Raw genomic sequence first — 19,844 nt, 5'->3', positions numbered from 1 at the left:
TTGGAAAAGAAAAAAATCAAGATAATTAAAGCAGAGAAATGTGATGAGACAGTAAGTAGTAACACGTTTTCAGGCCTACACAATAGTTTTCAGCATAGTGAAATTTGAAAAAAAAAAAAAAAAAAGGTAAATTCAAAAGATTGTAGAAAATGGGAGGAGCCTAAGTTCTGTAAAGGCAAGTACTCCCAAAACTTGAAAAATGTATATTCTGAACTTGATGGCATAACCTGTAGATTCCTAAACAGATGATTTCCTATTTAAACTGGTGGCTCCACAAGGAGGTTCTGGTCCCGTTGTAGCTTTGGATTTCATCAAGTAGTTGATGAAAAAAAGTTATTTTTGAGCTAAGAACAACCCATGGAATTTAACTTCACTGTGCTCTTTTTAAGAGGCCAAATTCGCAAGGTACAGAGAGCGACTAGATTAAAAAGCAAGTTACTAGAGTATGTATTATTTATTTATTTATTTTTGAAATGATGTTTCACTCTTCACCAAGGTGTGCCTGTATTTTGGGATCTGGGCCAAAGAAATGTGTGCTCTATAAAGTTGCAGTTAGTTGGATTCTTGACTCGGAGACTATTCATGCTTAAAGAGTATCAGCTGATAGATTAGTGTCAGTCTGCTGAAGGGGTATGTGTTGCAGAAAATATCCAGGAAAAAAAAATTGAAATCTTCTGTTGGTGTCTAAAAAAGCAGATGTAGAATTATGGAATGGTAGAGACTTGTCTTAACACCATTAGCAAAATGTCAGCAAAGATATTCTTAAGCATCATCAGCTCTTAAACAGTGATTATGGACAGGGCAGGGTTTGGGACTAGAAGTTGATAACCTCAGTTGCCTTACCCGTTGGTCATTATGGAATGTTGTGTACAATGTAGGGTTTTACATATTAAAAGGGACCTAGACAAATCAGAGTTCGTCTAAGCAGAGTTCATCTAAACAGCCTCCCATGTCGTTGGTTTAGGGAAGAGGACACTTAGATATTTTAGAATTTTTCAAATGTTTGTGGGGCTGCTGAGTGGTGGCCAGTGGTAGAAATTTTAGGAGAGCAGATTTTGGTTTATTAAAACAAATTTATAATATTTAAGATCTTTAGAGATACCTAAAAATTTATCTTGATATTGGGGATATTTAGATAGAAAATATATGCGTGGAGTTCATGTTGGGAGAGTTTTTGTACTACGTGTGATTAAGCAAACTGTTCCGAATGTTTAGTTCTCTGAACAACTGCTGCGGGTTGATGAAGGTAGCGCGGTGGTGGGGCATTTGAGTGTCATAATGTTTGATACAGCAAAATAATGTGTACAACATATTAAGAAGAATTCCTATGTTTCATGAGAACACCTGTGAAGCTGTTACTTACAAAAGGACTAAAGCATTTCCCAAACCCATACTTGTTGCATGTTTCTATAGTAGTTTGGCTATAATTGTATCCTCCTGCTAGGATAACATTCGCAGAAGCTCTGATTGCCAGGACTTACAAATGGAAAGCTTTAAAGACAAAACTTTTAAAAACAGGATTACGGAGGAAAAGAATAAATGGGCTCTTGCATACTAAGATTGGAAACCAGTGGATTCAGTTCATTTATTGAGTAAGCATATGAAGCACAGGCACAGAGAGGTTGTAAGAAAGGGACTTGTCTAAAATCACAGTTACTGTTAGAACTGGAATCAGAACTTGTTCTGAGTAACACAGAGGAAGTGCTGGTGATTTTCTACCTTTTTTTTTTCCTGTTTATAATAATTGGCCAAACTCAACAGTGAATAAGATTATAAAGCCCTTGAGGACCGGAACTATGTCTTGGTCACCTTTTCATTCCCATCATTACTACCTTGTACATTAATTGGTGTTCTGTTATGAAATTGAGTGATATATCTTAGAGACTGAAAAAAAGATGGTAAAAAGACTTATCTGTCTTCCTTATTAGAGTAAGTTCTTTAAGAGCTGGAACCATGACTTGTTTAACTTTAATGCTGCAGAAACCCAGCATTCTTCCCTTTGTTTACCTCCACCAGGTATTTATTGAGGGCCAGCTGTGTTCCAGGCACCTGGGGACACACTGGGTAATAGAATCTCATGGAACTTTGTGTTATTAATTAGAGTCGCATAGGTATTTATAAACGTACAACTTAAGTGGTAAATGAATTGTATTCTCTAACCAGATAGATGCTCACGTATGAGGACTGTTGGTTTTATGCTTTATTTATTTATTTATTTATTTATTTTTAGACAGTTTTTTGTTCGTGTTGCTCAGGCTGGAGTGCAGTGGCACCATTTTGGCTCACTGAAACCTCTACCTCCTGAGTACAAGTGATTCTCCTGCCTCAGCCTCCCAAGTAGCTGGGATTACAGGCGTCCGCCACTATGCCCAGCTAATTTTTATATTTTTGGTAGAGACGGGGTTTCACTATGTTGGCTAGGCAGGTCTCGAACTCCTCACCTCAAGTGATCTGCCTGCCTCGGCCTCCCAAAGTGCTGGGATTACAGGCATGGGCCACTGCACCTGGCACATTTATATATTTTTTAATCTAGTCATCTTATATGAATTTTTTGATAATTTGCAATGGATTCTTTTTTTTTTTTTTAAGTTTGATAAATTTGTTTACCTGGAAAGTCACTGTTCTTCCCTAGATTTATTATATTACTATGGTTACTTATAATAGTAGATTCTTCAATATTGAACTATTCTTGCACTCAGGGCATAAATTCTATGTCTTAGTGCATTTTTATTTTTCTATTTATTTCAGATGTTTGCATCTATATTTTTAGGCAAATTTTATCTATAGTTTTCTTTCCTGCTGTTATTCGCAGGCTTTGATATTGGCGTGATGCTAACTATATAGTAAGAGTAGGTAGTTTCTGAAGAAGATATTTAAATGATAATTATACGCAAAGTGCTTTATTGGTCCAGAGACCTGGCTAAAGGATATATGTGTGATTTTAATTAGATTAAATTTTTCTAATGCCCCTTGGTTAATTACTTGCTGTAGTTATATAAATTATGTAAATGAGCATTTGTGTTTAAATTATTATTTGGTTGTTGAAAACTTGATTTGAGAATTGCTGTCATATGCTAATTTAAGATAAACACCAATTTGATACTGGACATTTTTAGGAAAGATTTAATTATAAAGCTAGAAGTATAAAAAGAACCTTAGGAAATAATAAAATTCTGCCTGTATCATGTAGTCAAATCCAAGGTAATTCTTGATTTTTGTTGATTTTATTTGCTATTCAGAGAAAAGCATTTGGTAAGCTTTAATAAGCAAATTGTTATTTAAGAGATAAAATTTGTTATAAAATGAATATTGGTATCACTGAAGCAGAAAATGTATTACAGTGCCTTTTTTAATTAAGATTTTATATCTGAGTAAGAATAGCTTTGATCCTGCCTTTTTGCTGTGTTGCATTTTATTTAACCAAAACTGATTTAAATAACTAGTTAGAAAAATTAAAGAGTGCCTTCATATTTGATAGTTCCTAAGGAACTGTCAATAGATTGAACTTCCCCATGTTTGGAAAGCATACAAAATACATTTAAAAAATAAAAGACATTTTATTTTTAAATACTAATGGATGCAAGCCTCTCTCCCAAGGAGGACACAGTCTGTAGGATAGAGAGACATTACATATGCATCCGGCTAACCTTAATAATGACAACTCTTACTAGGCAGTATGTTCCAATGGACAGGAGCCTGTCTTCTGGTGCATACTAGAAGCTTAGTAATTTTTGAAAGGATCCGCTTTCTTTATAGTACTCGGCTCATTAAAATAGAATTCGCCTACTTAAAAAAAAATGTATATGTATATCCAAGGACAGTAATACAGGTTTTTAAAAACAGGTCATTTATTTTAGGTATCACTACTTCCTCTTTTTATATTTAATATTTCAGTTATTAACCCAGTGTAGTTTGATCTGTTACCATCTTTTTCCCTTGAAACTTCTCTGATCACCAGTGGCTTATAGTCAAATCCAAGGTACCATCTTTTGCTGTTTATCTTACATTCTTTTGTAGTATTTGATACTGTTGATCACCCTGTCCTTGAATCTGTCATTTCTTAGCTTCTATAACACCCCTCTTCTCTAGTTCTCCTTCCTACCTCCATTTCTTCTTGGTTTGGATCTTCTTTTCCTTACCCCTTCCTTTTTCTCAAGTGCATTCTGTCCTTCTTTCTCCCGTTACTTGCTCTAAGACGTCTCTTCTGATAGCTTTAACCATTAGATTTGTATATGAAACTCAGACTTCTGCTGAACTTGCAGTCTGTTGTCTTTTGAACATCTCTGTTTGGGTATTCTAAAGATATCTAAAAATAATCGAAGTGGTCCCATTTAAATGTCCTTCAGACAGATTAGTTCTGAAGTACAAAAGAGGCTTTGGTATTAGTTTTGTCTGACAGGCATTCTTATAGTTGTTTACTGAAGCTATCATTTGGAATGACTGGCCTCATTTAGATTTGGAAAAATTAGATAAACTAACAAGTCCATATTATACCGGTTAGGAAGGAGCTTGGGCTTTGAAGTTAATTTAATAAGATATGTTATTTGATTGGTATAAAAATTGGTTTGTGGTAGAAATTAATTAAGGCTGTAGTCCTGTTAAACATGGGCTTAATCCAGAGAATGACAGAATAGGCCAGGAGCTCTTTATTTGAGTTTTAACGGTTTATCAATGAAACCTCCCCTGCCCTCTCTTTTTCCCCTGGACTAGCAAGAATATTTTTTTTGTCTAACACATTTAAAATTTTTACTTTTAACAGAAATTAGCAGAGTACGGAAAGACATGTACAATGACACATTAAATGGCAGTACAGAGAAAAGGAGTGCAGAATTGCCTGATGCTGTGGGACCTATTGTTCAGTTACAAGAGAAACTTTATGTGCCTGTAAAAGAATACCCAGATGTAAGTATATTTTGTTGTTTTATTCAATTTTGTTCTGCTTCACATATTTTGGGAAGAGATATATTTGGTGGTAAATACTTAAGCATTATTAGCCACTTTAAAAAAATGCAGTCATCAACTGAAGTGTGAATAATTTGGCATGGATAATTTAAAAAGTTTCTTTCTAAATATGTTTCCATTTGATTGCTGCTATGTCACTTTGGAAATGCACATGGTATAGACTCTTGGGTTTCAAAACTGAATGAGGAATTGTGGAAAGCACTCTGGCCTGACTGTCACAGAGCACCAACCACAACTCTGCTCATCTTTAATCTGACCTTCAAGAAGCCACAGCTTGGGCCACAGCATTCTTTCTGTAAAATGAAGGTGTTGGACTACAAGGTTCCTTTCAGCTCTAAAATTTTTATTGAAACCACTGTTTGTAATCTGATTTCCCCTCATCTTAGTCCATTGTTCAACTATTCTCTATAAACATCTTGCAAATAGCCTCCTTTTCCTATATCTGTTAATTTCTAAATAAATCCAGATTCTTTGCTTTTTGTTACAAAACCCTATGTGATACGGTCCATTCTATTTCTCTGACCTCATCTTAAATGATTTTCCCTCTTCTTTACCACACTGTAGTCACATTGGCCCTCTTTTGGCTTTTAGAGCAAGTCAAGTCTGTTCCCAGTCTTAGGGACCTTTATGTTAGCTGTGCTCTGATCTCTGGCTGGCTGCTTCTTGTCATTAAGAATTTAGCTCAAATGTCACTTCAGAGAGGCTTCCCCTGACCTTTTTATTTAAAAGCCATCTGTCTAGCTACTCACTGTTTCACATTGTCTTTTTTTTTTCTTTGCAATAGCACTTATAATCGGGCATTTCTCTGGTTTATTTTCTCTCTCTCTCTGTCTCCCCAGAAGAATGTAAGGTGTACATAAAACAAGAATCTTGTCTTTGTTATTCACTGCTGTATCCCTCGTAATATTGGCACATAATAGGTAACAATAGTTGTTGAATAAACCAAGAAAAGATGGTGGCTTTTTGCTAAATTTCAGAGGACTTTTATGAAAGCAGATGAAAAAAGGAGTTATTATAATGTCAGAAATACGATGTTGTGCTCTATGATGCATTGGTTATATGGACAGAACACTAGTCTCTAGATGAGAAATGTCTTAAGTTGAATTAATAGGAATAAGCTTTGATACTTTGCGGTTACATTACAATTTGCAAAAATTGATCTATATAACTTTTTTTTTTTAAAAAGGTTATATACATTTATTCTGGTTTTATAGGTATTTGGTTGCAAATACACAAATAGTCTTGGATAATGTAGGAAAAGAGGAGTTGGTTGGAAGATTATTGAGTAACACAGAGGATTAAAGGAATAGCTGGAAAACAAAGTGCCATGTTAGGCTAGGAACGAGGGCATCTGAGAACTTGAGCAGCAGGAGTTTGTGGAGCTTCTCGGTTGAGAGCCTTGCTGACTTAACTTGGCATCGGTGCCTCCCAGACTTTATCTTTAAAATTCTTAGAAGAGTGAATGTGTTCTGGGCCTTTCTGACTGGGGAAGTGAAGTTACCTACCATTACCTAGACACGACCACTGTGAGCCTACCCTGGGTATTAGGATTATTTGTAGAGATGGGAAATTGTGATTTGGGCAGCTGTTCCAATTGGAGTCTACTGCTGTTAGGTTTTTCACTATTCCAGAAAGGTTAGCAACTGTCTGTTTTGCTTATTTAAACCTTAAGGGATAATGTTTCTGCAGTGGGCATTAACATAGAATATGTAAGACCTTGATAGAGAATATAATGTTGATCTGTCTGGTTCCATCTCTTAAAAAAGGAAATCCTATTCAAGGAAGGGGTAGTTATGCATTATTTAAAAGACATATGTTTCATATAGTCTTCTAAGTCAGGACTTGAGTCTAGAGGGCAACTCTTCACTATATTCCTTTCCTTCCTCCTCCAGTTGTGACTTCTTGCCATAGTGAACTACTGTTACTGACAGGTGTGTTGGAGCATGATATTTGTCTTGATCGGTGATTCTCAAAACACACTCCTTGGACCATAGTTTCTATGCTTTCTGGGAACTGTAAATGTTCAAGCCCCTTTCCATACTTATTGAATCAGAAACTCTGGGGTAAGGGTGAGGCCTGGCAATCTGCCTGTTAAGCCCTATAGATAATTCTAATGCTTGCTGAAGTGTGAGAATCACTCCTCTAAGTTTTTTGGGTTTTTTTTTTTTTTTTGGAGCGGGGGCAGGGTCAGCCAGGCTGAGAGGTGGGTGATCATGTACCTGGTTATTTTGCCAGGCATCATCATTTCAGGAGGCCTGAAACGGTAAGTGGTGAAGTGATGAATTAAACAGTGTCACTGGTCTCGTGGAGTGGACATCTCAGTGGCAAAGACAAACAGTAAACAAATGAATCTATAGCTGTAATCAGTGTTACGGAGAAACATAAAGTGGGGTAGACAGATGAATAGTGACTGTGTATGGAAGGAAGTATTCATTTTTAAGGGTAATCAGGGAAGAAATCTCTTATAATATGATGGGAATGGAGAGACAGGAACAGAATGATGGGAGGAAGGCATGAAAACCATCTGGGAGAAAAACATTCCAGGCAGAGTGAACAGCAAGTACAGCTGACTCAGGCAGAAACGTGCTTGGGAAGTGTAAGATGTGAGGTTAGAGAGTTAGCAGAGGGGCAGTGTCATGCCGTGGTCAAAAGTAGGAACTCAGAGTCAAGACTTCTAGCTAGTTTTGCTGCTTGTTTTGTGGCTTTGGTGTTATACTTGATCTTAACCAAAAGCCTGGGAAGTGATGTTGTTTTGTGACTTTTCATTCCTAGTGTTCAGTTTTCTCATTTCTGTAATGGAGATATTAAACTTCTCACAAGATAATGAAGACGAAAGAGTTAATATGAGTGAAGCACTTGGAAAATGTCTTTAAGCTGTGTGTCACAAGAATGGAAGCTCTATCAGGGCAGGAATCTTTTTGTCTTTCAGTACCATATTTCCAGTGCTTAGAATGTGTCTGGTAAATGGTGTATGCACAGTAAGTATTTGTGCATATTTGTATGAAACTCATTCTTTCAGATATTGTTCAGCTTTTCTTTTTCTTTAAACCTGTTGTCTTTTGCATTTGCACATAGCACGTTACAGAAGTCAGTGTTAAGTTAGAGACAGTGTTTTGAACTTAGCTGTGCAGAGCTCTGAAACTGATAGGAGAAGAAAGTCTCAGACTCAAGGTCTGAGAAATGAAGCCGTGCTGTAGTGCCCTATGCAACGTTTTTGAAGTTTGACCTCATGATGTAAGAATGAGAAGCTGATATGAATAGGCCACTGAAAATGTATTAAAATTTTTACAGAATTAATACTTATGAATAAAGCAGACTTCTGTTGCATCTCTACTGTGTACCAAGCACATTCTGGGTGAGAATATTTAATTCTTTTGAAAAAACTCTTTGATATAGTAAAGACAGTAGGTTTTTTAGTCAGATAAGCCTAGCTTTTGAATTCTGGCTTCTCCCCTTATTGGCTGTATTTCTCAACAATTGCCACAATAATGCTCCATGATAAAACACTCTAAAACTGGGTGGCTTAAAATAATAATCATTTATTTCTGTGCTCATGGGTCTGTATGTTGGCTGAGGGTATACTGATTAAGGTGGAGCCTAGCTTGATTGAGGCTAACTGTGGGTGGGTTTAGGTCTTCTGCATTTATGTTCCTGCTGGACCCAGGCTAAAGCGGGCAGTGGCTGCTTAGGGCATGCTGTTATGTCAGGCCACTGGAATGCAAGATCCAAGCCAAATTGCATAAGCATGTATAAGGCCTCTGCTCTTGTTCCTTTCCATTAGCCCAGTGATTTTCAGCTGGTGGCAGTTTTACCTATGGGGACATTTGGCAATGGCTAGAGATACTTTCAGTGTCTAAACTTGGGAGAGGGGGTACTATTAGCATCTAGTGGGTAGAGTCCAGGGATACTGTTAAACATCCTATAATGCACAGGACAGTCAGCCTCCGTGCACCTCCAGCCCCCCAACTAAGAATTACCGGGCCCCAAATGTCAGTAGTGCTGACGTTGAGAAACCTCAAAGTCAGCACTACTGACATTCACTTCATTTACAGTGAGAAGGGGACTGAAATAAATATTTGCCGAAAAATAATTGAGATGATCACATTGGCTTTGAGCGTATGGCTGCTTTTTAGAATCTGTTTGTCTATGAAGTTATAAGGTTCACTTCATAGGATTGTTTGGAGGAGTGAAAGTGACAAATATGTGACACCTGATAGAGCAGGCACTCTGTGGTTTTTGTGATTACACATAAGAAAAATAATCCTGTTCTTGAAGGAGCTCAGTCTTGTATGAAAGATAAAAGATTAAATTATTTAAGACTTTAAGTTTCTTGTGCATTCATAAAACTACAGACATGAAAGAGCATTGAAGTTATATTTAGACCATCAAACTGTTTATCTGGCTGGTCAGGTTTTCTTGTTTGAATCCATGGAAATGTTATAAATGATTATGAATAGAGTTAACTGATTTACATAAGTAAAAAGTGTTATATTTTGAATGAGCCAGTAATAATTTTGTCATTAAATTTGCCTAGTTATCAATTTCAAGTTGCTGGAAATTGTTCTATAGGATCTGCCAGAGTAGTAGATTTGATAAATATTGGCGAGGTCTAGCTGTTGACGATACTAGTCGTCCTGTTAAATGCATGAACAGTTTAGATTGGTAAACTGCTTCCTTTGGACATGATTTGATGATTAAATTGTAGTGAGACTTCTTGGAGTTATGTGAATATAGTTCTGATTTTCTGATGTTTTTAAAATGGGCTTTAATTTCGAATAATAGCTTTGAAAGGCATCTCTTGGGTCTAGGCCATCATGAATACCCATATTGTCAAACGTTTTGTAAGATAGACAATGTCTCTTCAAGGATTGTGTTTTCAGCCTGTAGGATCCCAGCCTGGTTGCTGTTGTGAGTAGTTTAGATTCATAATGTTATTCACAGTACACTCTTATAATAATATATGTTGATGATGGAACATGAGTTGTAAGTTCTCTTTCTGTTTCATTTTCCTGGGTTTGCAAATCAGCTTAGGCTAGTCATAGCTTCTGAGTTAGTTAGCATAGGGTTGTTATTTGTCACCAGTCTTGAGAAGCTGGTGTCAAATTGGGTGTTGAGCTGGCATTTGTTTTAGAGGGATTATGGGGAGAGGGGCCAATTCAGTAAGTTATCTTTCCTTAAAGGCTTTGTTCCTTTGACGAAGGATGAATCAAGAACCTCAGGAGTCTTGATGAACACTACTTTCACTTTCATTCTTCTGAATAACAAATGATATTAAATCAAAATTTAATGATATTCAAAATCTCCTTTTTCAGTACCCAGGTTAACACTTTATTTTTGCCTGAATATGATCATAATTTTATGAGTGAAAATAATCTTTAAAAGTAAGATCTGCATGTCTCTCTTTGATAGTTTGTACAGGAATCTATTTAAAGGTAGTTTTTCTCATTAGTATATATTTTTATTCAGTGGAGTTGTGAAGTGATTCAGATTACATATTAACCTGTTAAAGTTTTAATTTAGCAGTGTGATTTGATAATGTAGGGCATATCTTTACATTTTAGGTAGGGAAACTTACTGTTGATATATAATTTCAACTAGATTGGTTTAGTAAAAGTCAATTTATGACTCTTCGTTGTGTTTTGAAGTTTCCTCTTTATTTCACTCTGTAAGGGTATATTTAGGGCCTGTTGTGTACCAAATATTTCATAGGCTTTTTATGGTTTGGGATATACTACATTTCTTAGGATGTTAGTAAATAATTACAGAAAGGGTTACAAGACAGTCTGAAAACAATACATAGCTGATATTTTTCCAAAGTTTAACATTTCTTTAATAAGGCCTTTCCGAGTTTTAAAAATGCAGGCACTTTCTTTTGTAAGTAATATGTTTTAATATTTGATAGGAACTAGTGCTTAGAAGAACAAAAGAAAAAGATGGGGTTATTAGGGAAGAATTATTCAGATTAGACAGAAACGTTTGTCTATGATTTATCTAAAGAGTTAGAATCTACTCTGTTAAAATTACTGCTACAAAGGACTTATGTATAATTTGATAATAATTTGATATCTACTCATAGATATTCAATCTCCATATCTCTGGGATTCTTGCTGAAATAGCCAAAGTATATAATATAGAAATCGAGGAGAAATCTGCTTCTCAGTGCTATGCATATTCCAGGAACATTGAACTATTTCTGATAAAGATTAAAGGAAAGCTCAAGGTGATGGTCTCCTGTCATCACAATTTGAGAGAGCAGTGTCTCCGGGAGTAAAATGGCTAATAACAGAATCTTCCTCCTCCTAACCCCTCATGTTGTCACACATGAAATGGGCTGTGAAGCAGTCAGAGGTTATACCGCTTGAACTCTTCCACGCATTTCAGTTCCTGTTTATAAGTAGGTGACCTCAATTTATTTTGTAAGTTAATGAGATTATGTTTTCTTTTGATTTCAGTTTGGGCAGAAAAGTACCTGAGTTTTTGAGATCACTTGCCTTTACTTTAGGGATGTTGAGGTTGAGCTTTTCAGCTACTAGCTTTTGAGCTAAATTCAGTTAATCATTTCATTGGGAAAAAATACATATATATTTAAGTGATTTTTGTTTTGTTTTATCTTAGAGACAAGGTCTCACTGTGTTGCCCAGGCTGGTCTTGAACTCCTGGGCTCAAGCAGTCTTCCTGCCTCAGCCTCCCAAAGTGCTGGGATTACAGGTGGGAGCCATCGCGCCCAGCCAGAAAACATATTTTATATCTTAACCCAGGATTTACAACAAGGTAGCTTCCAAATAAATTGGGGATTTCTTGAAATCTTGTTTTGTCTACCATAGAACACTGCTTTTCCCAAGTCCAAAATCAGTGTCATCAGTAAGCAGCCTGTCCGTCATAAACTTGAGCATCTCCTTGTTTCATATTGTTAAATATTTTCTTTATTATCTGGTAGGGAATTGATTGACTTTGAAAACTTCAATGCTGTATTGTTTGAGGTTATAGAACAATGATTGTTTTGATAGTTTCTTTCCTTTGTACTTTTAAGATAGTATATAAGTAGTATAACTTTGCCATGTTAAGGACAGATTAAAACAAACCTCTTAAAATTTGAAAAGTAATTAGAACTTGAACACTAAAAATGATATCTGAATATAAAACAGCAAAATCTTAGTATCATTTCTTCATCCTAGAAATGTTAGTATGTGTTCCATGCTAGGTAACAGGGCACAGGAATATGAAAAGACATAATTGCTCTCATGGTACTGATATAGCCACAATCCAGGTATGGAATAATGAGAGCTTGAACTCAGGCAGTGGCAGTTGAAATGAAGAGCACAGATTAAATAGGGAGAATCTTAAGATTTCTTTATCTTTCACATGTGAAGGCTAAGAATGAGGGAAGGGCCTTACTGGTATTGCCATTCATTGAGAATAAAGATATATGTGATGATTGTTAAAGTGGTGACAATCAGCAAAAGATATGAAAATATTGAGAAACCAAGATGTGATGATCTGAAATGATATAGTAATGATATGTTTGGTATGTATGTAGTTGGGGAAGAAATTATAAAAACACAACTGGACTAATTCTGAAAGTAAACTTGGATTTGAATAGAGTTTCTGTAAACTGAGTACTAGACATTTTGAAAGATTAACAACAATGAGAAAACTAACCATGAATTTTTGTTGTTATCAGGGTATATGTTAAGGTCTTTAGAAGAGAGGCCGTATTAAGTGTCTGAACTCTAGTAGAATCAATCTAGGTGTTCTAGAATTTGGGCTACTGATGTTACCTCTCATGTATTAGATGTAGGTGGTAGTGGTAAGCACTGTACAGTGTTGTTTTGAGGATTAAGTGACTTAATGCATGTAGAATACCCAGGCCAGAAGTTGGCTCATACTTCAACACTCAAAACATACTGCAGCATACTCAACGCCTAAGAAATGTTGAATGACGTAGTCCTTGCACTCGTGATACTCCCATTTGACACCAGCAGCAAAGGGGAAAAATTAATAACCAGTTAAAACCAAAATTTGAAATCTGTGGTATGCTCATTTGGATATCCTAAATTACAGTGTATCATTCTTTGAGTACTGATATAACTGGATAATAAGCTGAAACCATTCAAAACAAATTCAGGTGAAGAAGATAGATTATCACTCCAGATGTTAAGTAACAATTAGAAAAAAGATTATTTAACCAATTAATAACAATATGAAGGCAATACAAGTCAACAAGTGTTTTATGACAAGAGCAGAAGACAGTATTTGTGAGAATATGAGGTCCAATGCACAAGGCCTTTTAAAAGATGCCAAACTACTTTTCAAGCTTTATTTGCTGCTACCCATGTTTCCCAGCCACCTAAGCAATTCACTCTTCTGTAAAAATGGCAGGTACTTTTAATTTTTCTTCTCTGTGACACCTCTTTCTTATTTCTTCCTTCCCACCAAACATGCCCAGCTCTCCCTCATCCCACAATATTGAGCTCTAGTGCTCCTTTTGCTATGTGTGTGTGCTTTGACTCCTACAGACAGTTGGTTCCCCTTAGAACACTTTGTACCCACCTCTTAAGCTCTTATCACATGGTATGCAGTGATCTGCATGACTCTTGCAGGTCATTCCTGAAGTCAGAAACTCACTGTTAGTGTTTTATTTTTTTTTAATCTATGATATCTCACACAATACGTAGTCCGTAGAAGAAACTGTGTAGTGAAATTACATAGTGAGTTTTCATTCTCACAGTAAAAATTTCCTGGGATTTTTTTTTTTTTTTTTTTTTTTAAATGGGTGGGAAACTACCTGGAAATAGTGGGTGCCAGAGGCTTAAACAGAAGGAATGAAATAATAAAGATCAGAGCAGAAATAAATGAAATAGAGGCCAGGAATACAACTGAAAAGGTCAACAAAACTGAGAGTTGGTTTTTGAAAAGGTAAACAAAATTGCCACACCTTTAGCTGGACTAACCCAAGAGAAAAAAAAGTCAAAATAAATGAAGGAGGAGACATTACAACTGATACCATAGAAATAATAAGATCATAAAAGACTACTGTGCATAAATACATGCCAAAAAATTGAGTAAACTGGAAGAAATGGATAAATTCCTAAAACATACAACCTATCAGGACCACATGATGAAGGAACAGAAAATCTGCACAGCCCCATAATGAGTAAGGAGATTGAATCGTTACGTGAAAACCTCCCAACAAATAAAAGCCCAAGAGCTGATGGCTTCACTGTCAAATTCCTCCCAACATTTAAAGACGAATTACCACCAATGCTTCTCAAACTTCCAAAAAACTGAGCAGGAGAGAACACTTCCCAGATTCATTTTATGAGGCCAGCATTGCCCTTAACCAAAGCCAGGATAAGGACATTATAAGAAAATAAAGTTATAGGCCAGTATCCTTGATGAAAAGATGCAGAAATCCTCAACAAAATACTAGCAAACTGAATTGAATAGCACATTAAAAGGAGCATACACCATGATCAAGTGAGATTTTCCCCCTGAGTGTAAAAATGGTTCAACATATGCGAATCATTAACTGAGCTACACCAAATTAACAGAATGGAAGATAAAACCCATAAGATCATCTTAAAAGATGCAGAAAAGGCATTTGACAAAATGTAACGTCCTTTCACGATAAACCAAATAAGGTGTAGAAGCACTATGCCTCAACATAATAAAGGCTATGTGTGACAAGCCCACAGCTAACATCATACTTAATGGTGAAAAGCTGAAAGCTTTTCCTCTAAGATCAGGAAGCAGACATGGATGCCCACCCTTGCCTCTTCCATTAAATATAGTAAGTTGCTAGCCAGAGCAGTTAGGCCAAGGGAAAAAAAATAAAGGCAGCTAGGAGTGGTGGCTCATGCCTCTGATTCCCAGCACTTTGGGAGGCTGAGGTGGGCGGATCACTTGAGGTCAAGAGTTGGATACCAGCCTGGCCAACATGAAACCCTGTCTCTACAAAAAAATACAAAAATTAGCCGGGCATGGTGATGCATGCCTGTAATCCCAGCTTACTCAGCAGGCTGAGGCAGGAGAATCACTTGAGTCCAAGAGGTGGAGGTTGCAGTGAGCTGAGATTGCACCATTGCACTCCAGCCAGGGCAACAGAGCAAGACTGTCTCAAAAAAAAAAGTAAAAGACACCTAAATCATAAAGGAAGGAGTAAAATTATCTCTGTTTGCAATGGCATAATCTTGTATATAGAAAAACTCAAGACACCATCAAAAAATCTGTTCAATTAGTAAAGTTCTGGGATATAAAAATCAACATGCAAAAATCAGTCTTCTGTCTATACAGTAACAACAAACTATTCAAAAAAGAGATTAAGAGGTCAGGTATGGTGGTTCATGCCTATAATCCCAGAACTTTGGGAGGCCGAAGCGGGAGAATCACCTGAGGTCAGGAGTTCGAGACCAGCCTGGCCAACATGGTGAAACCCCGTCTCTACAAAAAAATACAAAAAAGTCAACTGGGTGTGGTGGCCCAGGCCTGTAATACCAGCTACTTGGAAGGCTGAGGCAGGAGAATCACTTGAGCCTGGGTGACGGTGGGTGCAGTGAGCTGAGATCGCGTCACTGCACTCCAGCCTGGGTGACAAGAGCGAAACTGCATCTCAAAAAAAAAAAAAAAAAATTGGCACTCTCATTTACAGTAGCATCAGAAAGAGTAATATAATTAGAAATAGGCCAAGCGCGGTGGCTCACGCCTATAATCCCAGCACTTTGGGATTATAGTTAAGGCGGGCGGATCATGAGGTAGGAGATCAAGACCATCCTGGCTAACACGGTGAAACTCCGTCTCTACTGAAAATACGAAAAATTAGCCGGGCGTGGTTGTGGGTGCCTGTAGTCCCAGCTACTCTGGAGGCTGAGGCAGGAGAATGGCGTGAACTGGGGAGGCGGAGCTTGCAGTGAGCTGAGATTGCGCCACTGCACTCCAATGTGGGCCACAGAGCGAAAAAAAAAAAAAAAAAAGAATAATATAATTAGAAATAATACCAAGGAGGTAAAAAATGTCTGCTCGCTGAAAACTATAACACTAATCAAATAAATTAAAGATGCAAATAAATGGAAAAGTATTCCATGTTCATGGATTGGAAGATTATTGTTAAAATTTCCATACTTCCCAAAGCAATCTATAGATTCAATACAATTCCTGTCAAAATTCCAATGGCATTTTTCATAGAAATAGGAAAAAACAATCCTAAAATCCTTGTGGAACCACAAAAAACACCTAACACCAAAACAATCTTGAGAAAGAACAAAGCTGAGGCATTGCAGTTCCTGATTTCAAATTATATTCAAAATAATTTGCTTCTGGCATGAAAACAGACACACAGACCAGTGAAACAGAACAGAATCTCAGAAATAAATCTATGAATGTATGGTCAACTAATCTTTGACAAGGGTACCAGGACTACACAATGGAGAAAGAATCGTCTCTTAAACAATTGGTGCTGGGAAAACTGGATATTCACATTCCAAAGATGAAAGTGGACCCTTATCTTACACCATACGTAAAAATTTAGTCAAAGTGGATTAAAGACCTAAATGAATTTCCTGAAACTGTAAAACGTAGGAAAAAAACACTGAAATATAAAGGTATTTGATACTGGTCTTGGTAATAATTTTTCTAGATATTACACCCATAAAACACAAGCAACAAAAGCAAAAATAAACAGGACTACATCAAATTAACATGCTTCTGCACAGCAAAGAAACAATCAACAAAATGAAAAGGCAACCTACAGAATGGGAGGAAGTATCTGCAAACCTTATATCTGATAAGGGTTTAATATCCAAAAGATATCAGAATATTAACTCAGCCCAAAACAGCAAAACAAACAAAAAAATCACATAACCCAATTTAAAAGTAGACAAATAACTTGAATAGACATTTTTTCAAAAGAAAATATACAGATGTCCAAAAGGCTTATGAAAAGGTGCTTAACATGACCCATACACACACACGCGTGCATGTGCATGTCTGAGCGCAGTAGCTGTGTGGGTGATGTGTTAATCAGCTTGATTGTGGTAACCATTTCACAATGTATACCCAAATTAAATCATCACAAGTTAAACCTTGTTCATTATATCTCAATAAAGCTGGAGGGAGGGATTCAGTCACTGAATTGTAACTTGTATGCAGCACTGGAACTCATACGTTTAGAAATTTCTCATATAATAAGCCTGACTGGCTGTTCTCAGGATAAATCCCAAAGGACAAAGTCAGTAATAAAAACAAAACAGTTGTTATTTCCACTTTCTGTTTCAGCATGGAAGTATGCAGTTTTAAATTTTTGTTTTGTTTTTACATAGCCTTGTAAGAAAACTTTTTTACATAGCACTTGTACATAACATGTGCCATGTGTACCATGAACAAAAATGTTTATAAAGGCCCAATATGTGAAAGGTTTTGCCAGATGTTTCCTGTAATGTTAATTATGTTTTATAAATTAGCTATTTCTCCAGCAGATATATTTGGCCACTTACTAATTTATAAGAATTAATATGAAGGTAGCAAGGCATAAGATGCTCATTTTCTCTCAAAACACAAGACACTTTGATCTATAGTCCCCAACTTACAGTGGTCTGACTTAGGATTGTTTACAGTGGTTCGAAAGTGATATGTTTTCAGTATGCATCTCAATTTATGGTGGGGCCATCTCCAGATAAAACCATTGGAATTGAAAATATCATAAATTTAAAACTGCACTTTCAACTCAATGGTGGGTTTATTGGGACTTAACTCCATTGTAAGTCAAGGAGCATCTGTATTCATTCTGTATTTTTAATTAAAAACAGTTGTGCTGTTAATATATAGCCACAACTCTTCTCTCGTCTCACATACTTGTATAAAATAGGTCCACTAGTGTTGACTAGATTGGGTGTGGTCCATTTTTTGTCTTCTGCTAAGTGAAAGACTTTAACAAATACACATATACGCTTCTGTGACTGTATTTGTTTCATACCCAGTGTGTTGCTTATGTGATATAATGGAAGATGTGTAAGGCATCTAGCTAAAATCACCCTAGAAATTAGAACTAGACACAATATTTAAAAACAGATTATCAATCTGTTGTGCAAGAAGCAATCCAAAAAGTGCATTTTTAAAATGAAATCTTGGTTTCTCCCATCGCCCCCACATTTTAGGCAGAGATTACACTTTATGAGTTCTTAGAAGTGTTTCACTTGAGGTGCTTTTGGAAATCCATTTTTTATTATCTATTTTGATAATGTGTCGCAGGAGTTTATGGAATTTTAAAAAGGTTAATGGAAGGGTTTTCTATAATGCTTTACATTTTGTCATTGGGAAAAATCTATCATTTCCATTTAAAATGAAATGTGAGCAGCAATGAATAACATTAGACATAATTGTTGGTAAACCTCTTCTTTGTAAATTAACGTGCCACTTGGCAGAAATATAATTGGTGAGCCACAGAGAAGGTCTGTATTTAAACAGTAGGGTTAATGAACATCTTTTTTTCCCCTTTTTCTTTCCCTTCTTTTGGCCTTGAAAGTTGCACTTAGCTCAGGCTGTTTGAAATGATTTTCTTTGAAAGTGTTGTGACATTGTTTTAATTGAATGAAGCTGCAGAACTGGCGTGATAAATCAACACAGAATGAATTTTAATGCAAGGCAAACGATATTAACTTGGAAATTGGTTGCAGTAGACAAAGCAGCTGCTATGATTAGTTTTTTTTTTTTCGTTCTCTACTTACAACATTTTGAGAAGGATGACCTTGACAATTTCAGCTGTACCACAGTCCTGATGGCATGCAACTTAACATCCTTGAACTGTTTCTTGGGGCAATAGTGATTGTTTCATTTTTGTTAGTAAAATTTTGTGTCACAGATTTAATGCTGTGATTGTAACTGTTTTACAAACATTTTTAATTTAGTAAATAATTGTGAAGGTTAAGTAGCTGTGGTAGAAGCCCTTTTCTATGTAATCTTGATGTGGTTCCAGCCAAGGAGGTTTAAGGCATGAAAAGGGTGAGGTACGCCAAACAGGGCTCTGTATGTGGTCACAGAGTGTAGGGCAACTGGCTTCACAAAGGGTACGGGTCGAAACCAGTTACATATTAGTTATTTGTACTAAAGTATCTCTGTTCATAATGCATTTTTCCAGACATTTTTGGGCCATATGTGAAGTATAGATGTGTATCTAGTATGTGACAATTTGGAACAAGATCTGTATAGAGTACTACTATTACTGAAGAGTAGCTGACAAGGTTACTTATTTAAAGAATAGCCAAGGTAACAAATACAGTACAGGCATTTTCACAGACTTCTTGAGAGCAGAGTTTCTTTATTCTCAATCCTTCACATTTACTTCACTCCTTGCCACATAATAAGCTTTAAGTAAATGTTTTGTTGAATTGAATTTGAAAATGAAAGGCTGTTCTCTATTTTACTGAAAAACAAAGTGAGTGAGTGATGGGGTATAAAGATTGTTATCTCCGTCCAGGTTGTTTGGAGGAGCGGGGAAGTGAAATTTGATGGAATCTGTGACTTACATAAACTGGTTAAGTGATGATGTTGTAGAAAAGTAGGAAGAGCTTATTGGAGATGAACATAAGACCAGGCATGTTGATAGATTTTTCTGTTATGTTTTTTTTTTCCTTCAGATCCTCATTTCAACACATTGTTACACCATACTACCTTATGTCAGTTCTAGACCTCTTTAGATTAAAAAGCAACTGCTCAAAAAATGCCAGTAGACTTGTGTTTGTTAAGGACTGACAAGGTAATGCAGACCAGCTGAGCAATTCTAGTAAAATAGGATAGAATAGGAAAAAAAAAAAACTGAACACATCAGAGATCCAGCAAGATTGTAAAGAATTACTAGTTCAGGGTCTTCAGGAGGTGAGATGATCAAGGAT

At 36.3% G+C, this 19,844-nt stretch overlaps 1 protein-coding gene across 5 annotated transcripts in view; it reads left to right on the top strand.

Moving 5' to 3' along the window:
• The first annotated feature begins 4,447 nt into the window (after positions 1-4,447).
• The window catches only part of QKI (QKI, KH domain containing, RNA binding), a 121,560-nt gene continuing 106,163 nt past the window's right edge, over positions 4,448-19,844 (top strand). For all 5 annotated transcript variants that reach the window (XM_011999638.1, XM_011999637.1, XM_011999641.1 and 2 more), the window contains exon 1: positions 4,448-4,902. In XM_011999638.1, the coding sequence (XP_011855028.1) occupies positions 4,783-4,902 (120 nt within the window). In that variant the 5' untranslated portion in view covers positions 4,448-4,782. The remainder of the gene's footprint in view (positions 4,903-19,844) is intronic.

The sequence above is a fragment of the Mandrillus leucophaeus genome, unplaced genomic scaffold (genome assembly GCF_000951045.1).
Source record: "Mandrillus leucophaeus isolate KB7577 unplaced genomic scaffold, Mleu.le_1.0 Scaffold6, whole genome shotgun sequence".
Lineage (NCBI taxonomy): Eukaryota > Metazoa > Chordata > Mammalia > Primates > Cercopithecidae > Mandrillus > Mandrillus leucophaeus.
This window is presented reverse-complemented; position numbering and strand designations above follow the sequence as displayed.